Below are 6242 nucleotides of genomic sequence, written 5' to 3' on the forward strand. Positions count from 1 at the left end.
AACAGTGTGTGTGTGTGGGGGGAATAAACATGGAGAAATAGTTTTACTTTGTGTAATGACCCATCCACTCCCAGTCTTCATTCAAACCTAATTTAATGGTGTCAATTTTGCAAATTAATTCCAATTCAGCAGTCTCTCGTTGGAGTCTGTTTTTGAAGTTTTTTTGTTGTAATATTGCGACTTTTTAATCAAGTGACCAGGGAGATTGAAGCGTTCTCCGACTGGTTTTTGAATGTTATAATTCTTGACGTCTGATTTGTGTCCATTTATTCTTTTACGTAGAGACTGTCTTTAACAGTTTGTTAATGCACTTTAGTTTAAAGGACTAGATCAAAGCACATTAACAAACTGTTAATGTGTCAGCCAGTACATACAGGTAGTTAGTCCCTGGGAGGCTAGTGGTGGGATACACATCCCAGCTTTGTTTCTGTAGGCAAGCCATGAGTGTATAGGCTATGTTTAGTTGCAAATCAACATGTTTTAATAGTTATCAGCTAATGAGACTCAACTGTTCTTCAGGAAAATAACTGAAAACTACAAATGAAAATCATGATTATCTAAATCAAGGTTTCCTGCTTGCTGATTTAAATTAATTGACCCTGCTTGGAACAGGCTACTGTTTATACATATCACATCTCTGTCAGAAATAGGCCATAACCAAAGCCCTGGGTTTAAACACTGAACCATTGAATAATAGTTTTGTTTTTTAAAATATGGATCCAAAGTTTGCTGTGTGAGTTAAATGTTCTTTTTAGAGGATGACCTGCTGTTTTTGTAACTTGGCTTATTTAATATGTGAAATATGTTAGATCTGTTATGTATCTATTAGAGTGAGAATTCATGGTATACTGTTAATAATACAAACACATTTTTCAGGTTTATGATAATATAATTGGAGGAATGAAATCCAAACTCTGTTTATAAAAATGTTAAATAGAAAATAAGGTTAAATCGTTTTTTGTTTTCATTATGAATGGTGAAAATCTGGTATTTTTGTCCAGGACACTTTCCATTTAAACCACCCCACTAAATTCTATTGGCATAATGGTAATCCAGTGGAGTCATCAGATATGTGATGTTTTAAGACAAGATTCAGCACAAATGGTTTTACCGCGAGAAACCTCTGGATCTTCTACAGAAACAGAGATTTGGCAACTCCAAAAGGAAAACTTATTAGGTTTTTATGATCAGGTAAAATATAATATCACTTCAAAAGAACTTGCAATCTGCTTTGGAACTTTCATAACAGTAAAATAATAAACCATGATAGGGATTAATTGGCTTGATTTGAATAGGAAATGTGCCAAATTACCAATTTGATGAGATTGATGGTTTTGGTTAAAACTAAAATGAATATACTATTGACTCCTAGCAGCAGTAACTTTATTTTCCAGGTTTACAGCATTAGTACTGTGAAGTTTCTTAATTGTTTTAGCCATGTGTGGCTAGCTCACCAGTTCTACATCACTGGGCAACTAAACAACAAAGTCTGTGTTTCATACAGTATGTCTCTCTTTGATCTTTTTATTTTTTACCGTCAAAGCACAGATGACAATAATTGTGTAATGTAATCCCCAAACTAAAATGACTTGCATGGTTGGAATCAGGGCGTCTGAGCTGAGTTAAGGCCCAATCCTGCAAACGTTTGTGCACAGGCATGACTTTGCTCATGCGTGTTTGCAGGAGTAGGTCCTCGGAAAGTAGGTCTCTGAAATGTCTCTTCTCAATGGTCTCCGTTGCTCTGCACAAGATAATTGATTTCAGTAGTGGCTAACCACTACCAGCTTGCCCTGTATCAGCAGACATGTGCTGCAGCTCTACCTGCCATGCGATATTTGGTTCTCTATATACCCGATTACATTGCATAGACCAATGAGAATAATAGCGTTATGTACGTTTGTATCTCAGTTACTGTGTGCAGGGCTGCATAACATACAGCAAAGTGACATACAAAGTATACCCTTGTATCTGTCACTATACTAAATATCTTTAAACATTTTTACCTTAGTTATAAAATCCAAAGGTCCATAAGATAATAGAGATCCTAGAAAGATCAAGAAGCAGCTATTATTTCAGTTTCAAACAATTTATCTTAAAGGTTGGAGAAGATATGAGGCATTGATTTTTGTACACATGCTCATTTGCAAAGCATACAAAGGAATTTAGATTGCATATTAAGAGTTGATATGTTTTGATGCTAAATTTCATTAATCTTTCTCGATAATACAGTTGTCTGAATCAATTTAGAAAAATGTTTTCATCCCTATTATTCCTTTCTGCATCTTTTAGCAGTTTCGGAGGCTCAGGATATTGACTTGTACCTTGGCCTTAAAATGTTACAGTACCGTCTTGGAAGAATCAAACTTCCCAGATATTGAAAGTCTCACTGAACCTCTTTGCCATGCCATCTGTCTGGTCTGGACCCATTCCAAATACTACTTCTTTCGTGACAGAATGGTTGTCTTGCTACAAGAGTTTTGCAACCTTTTAATTGACAAGGTAAGGAAAATGCACTTTGTTTTTGCTAACAAATCATATGTTTCTTTCATAGAGGATTTAAATACTGACATATGCCCACATAAATTTGCAGTTTATGGATCCCAAGTTGCACACACACAATCTCTCACTGTTCATCAACAATTCCAAATTGTACTTTATCTCACTGAAAAGCTAACATTCATTGATAAAAATGTTTGTATTTTCTGTCAGTATGTTACATATTACTTTGTTTATGATCACAATGACTTTATTATGGTATCTGTTTGTTCTTACAATACAGATGTTTTGAAATCTGGTTGGCTGATTAAAGAAAAGTTCCAGATTATATGCAGCCTAGTAAAAATGTTAATTAAATACAAAGGCTGATGGCCACAATTTTCAAAAGCAATGGGTAATTTTGGGAGCCCAACTTGAAACACATTAAGAATGTTTGACTTTGAGAAATGGATGAGCCTCTGGAAACTGGAGCACTTTACAGGTGTTTCAAGTTGAGTACCCAAAATCACTAACTTTTAAAAAACGTAGCCAACATCTTGACTATTCAGCAAGAAGCCTTAGTCTTATTTAACTTGTATAAAGTAGGCCATATATCACCCTCAGTTGGTGTGCAGCATTTCCTTAGATATCCAGGGGAGATGTATGAACAGAGGAAAGGTGGCACATAGATCTAAGAGAATGGGTTGCACCATTAAAAACCTATGTAAATAAATACTTACATCTGAAGTAAACTATTATATTTTTATATAGACAAAAACATGAATTATTCAAAAGATGAGGTCTTATTTACATTCCTGCCTCTTATGCTGAAATTGCTTCCATACTAGTAAATAAATAGTGCCTTTTACAGTGAACATAACGTAGGCCCATCAGACACACACAACTTCCTGTAAGAAAAGCGTGCTATGTTACTGTTCAAAACTACATAGATTGATTCTGGACTATGTTAGGATTTCTTGGCAAACAACAACTCCACGAATCCCAGTTTACCCTACAAAAAATCTTTTTCTTCTGGTTTTCTTCTTCTTTTTTCTTATCTATCATCACTTTGAGAAAGTAAGTCTTTCTTCTTGGCTGCAGTCTGTAAGAGAGAAGTGCTATAGTATTCTAGGCTGCTTGCTGTATTAGCAGAGCTTTCTATCCCTAGAATTTACAAAGATGGGTAAATATTGTCAGGCAGGCAAGCGTTATTATTGTACTTCTGGTGAAACTAGGGCAGAAAGAGTTGGAGTGACTTGGTCAAGGTCACATGACTAGAACCCAGCTCTCTGGTTTCCCATTGTGGGGCCATGTCCATTGGATCATGCTGCCTGGCGAGGGACAATTCCAAATTCCTGTCCAGGGATTTGAAACAACTAACACAGGCATGAGATTGAACCTGTCCCAAGAGACTCAGTCCCAGATTTTACAATGAGTACATTGTATGCTGGGGCAGAAGACTGGGAGCGTAGTCAGCTCGATGTGAGTGTACATAGGTGGTGAAATTCACCATGCTGCACAGGGCAGTCACAAGGCCTCTGTCCCATTGAAGTCTCACTTAAGCCCTGTTTTGAGGACAGAAGGCCTGACTTTCTTTTACATTAAGGCCACTCGCCACTGCTCTGACAATAAAAGGTGCCTGAAAGTGTGTGCAAATGTAATTTCCTCCTGCTTTAGGGCAAGTAGACGTCTGTGGAAATGAGAATCAGGCCGTGCTGTTTTACATAGGTGGCGCTAATGCCTTGGGCTGGCTCTTTGCAAAGAGGTGAATTTCACCCCAAATGCAGATGTGTTCAATAAAACTCATGGGTTAAATACTTTGCTACTGAATCTCTGGGCCTTGATGAATTAAAGGACTCACTGATGACATAGGACATACTATTCATTTTCTGTTCTTCTGCTTAAATTGCAGAACGGCACATTTCTATCATTAGTGTTGGTTTCTGTTACAAGAAAAATGTGCTGTTAGTGGTGAATATGTGATGTTTTAAAAGCATTTTACAGTTTTCTGAAGTTTACTCATTTTCAGTGGCGCTATGTTGATACAATATCTGCAAGATTATTTTTAAATGAGTGGCATTCAGTGTAACTTGATGGAGTCCTGTCTGGATTGTATTTGATGGAGTCATGATATTGCTTTACTGTATTTTCTTCACGAAATAGACATTCAACACCTTATGGTACAGGGGATTGTATTACAGCCAATGCTGACTACCAGATGATATTTGTTACTCTGAAAAGCTATTTGGGGGGGGATGCGGGGGGGAAGATTGTTTGTTTTTTATATGTACTTGAATATAGTCTCATATAAATTCCACAAAGGGAAATTGGCAGAAGTAATAAGTATGAAAATAAGGAGGAGAGTCTGTTTTTGCTCCTTTTGCACACTCTGCCAAAGTCTGTCCCCAGGCCTCAGAGCAGATTTGTTGCAGGGTAATATTTTGTTTTTACTGTGAAACAGATATATGTTGCCTGACCTGGTTCCCAGATACTGTATGTATTATGTATCAACAAAATAGGATCAATCCTTCTCTAGCTAAACTCAGTGAGAGATTTGCCATTGGTTTCTATGAGAGGAGAATCAGGTCCTGTATTATAAGAGAATCTACTTTATTGTGCTGATATGAATATGATCTAAAAGCACAGATCCCTGAAGTCTGTGTGTATTGACAAATGGTTGAGATGGAGAGGAGTAGTGATTTCTGAATGTATTGTTTTAAGGGGTAGTCAGTAGTGTTGTTACACAATCCTGATCCTTATTCTTCATGGGACAAATCACATGATTATAAAAAATTTGCTTACAGGGGAAATTTAGCTGAAAAGGGGTTTCAACCAAATAAGTATTATATCTTTTATTTTGCAAAAGGGAGTGGAGAATTTTTTGGGGGGGTGGGGTGAGGAAATAGTGATTTAGTTAGTTATGGACTTGCAACAAATGCAGACATTTACCAGTGTTAGATGCTTTTCTAGGGTCCTAAATGTAACAGAATTTGACAAGTGATGAATCCATAACATGGTCTACTTGCTGTATTACTGCTATGATCGTGCTTGGAGACCCCGATCTGTACTGAGGCTCTGTTGTCTGAGGCCTTACAAAAATTCCTATTTATTTTTGGTAAAAGAATTCCAAGTGGGGAAGAAGTCCAAGTGCCGATGAGATTTTTATGTGGATATTTATTGCTGAAGATGCAGCCTAAGTCAATGTGCTGGAGTAGTGGGTGTGGAACTAAATCCTCACCCCCAGGTTGTGTAGTGGTGATAGACCTTCTACTCAACAGCTATTATTGCAGCCTCAGGGTAATAGTCCTGCATCCATCCCTGGATGGGGAATTCAGCATGGTTCCATTGTTCATTACCCCCACTTCCAAAACACCTCTTCACTGCAATGGTTGAAGCTCCATGGAGCACTGTTCTGCAGCAATCAGGGTGTTGCGCATCCCCTGCATTCCAAGTCCCTCCTCCTCAGCAGAACTTTGTTACCTAGTCGGTTGTGTGTGCTGCTGGGGCAGGGATCTCCACTAAGAGCTGAGTCACACCCTGTCATAAGTAGATAGGTAAGGTAAGGGTTAAGTTTCTTTTACCTGGAAAGGGTAACCAAACACCTGACCAGAGGACCAATCAGAGAACTGGATTGTTTAAAAGTCAGGGGCGGGAATTTGTATACTCCACAGAGAGAGATAGCAAGAAAACAAAAGACCCCGAGTATACAAATTCTGCCACAGAGAGAGATAGCAAGAAAACAAAAGACCCCGAGTATACAAATTCTG

The 6242-nt window shown here is 37.8% G+C and overlaps 1 protein-coding gene across 1 annotated transcript in view; it reads left to right on the plus strand.

The window, feature by feature from the left end:
* The first annotated feature begins 1044 nt into the window (after positions 1-1044).
* The window catches only part of LOC142047371 (uncharacterized), a 75894-nt gene continuing 70696 nt past the window's right edge, over positions 1045-6242 (plus strand). The window contains exons 1-2 of the mRNA XM_075069827.1: positions 1045-1191; positions 2290-2499. Of these exons, the coding sequence (XP_074925928.1) occupies positions 1045-1191; positions 2290-2499 (357 nt within the window). The remainder of the gene's footprint in view (positions 1192-2289; positions 2500-6242) is intronic.

Source organism: Chelonoidis abingdonii, chromosome 10 (assembly GCF_003597395.2).
Source record: "Chelonoidis abingdonii isolate Lonesome George chromosome 10, CheloAbing_2.0, whole genome shotgun sequence".
Lineage (NCBI taxonomy): Eukaryota > Metazoa > Chordata > Testudines > Testudinidae > Chelonoidis > Chelonoidis abingdonii.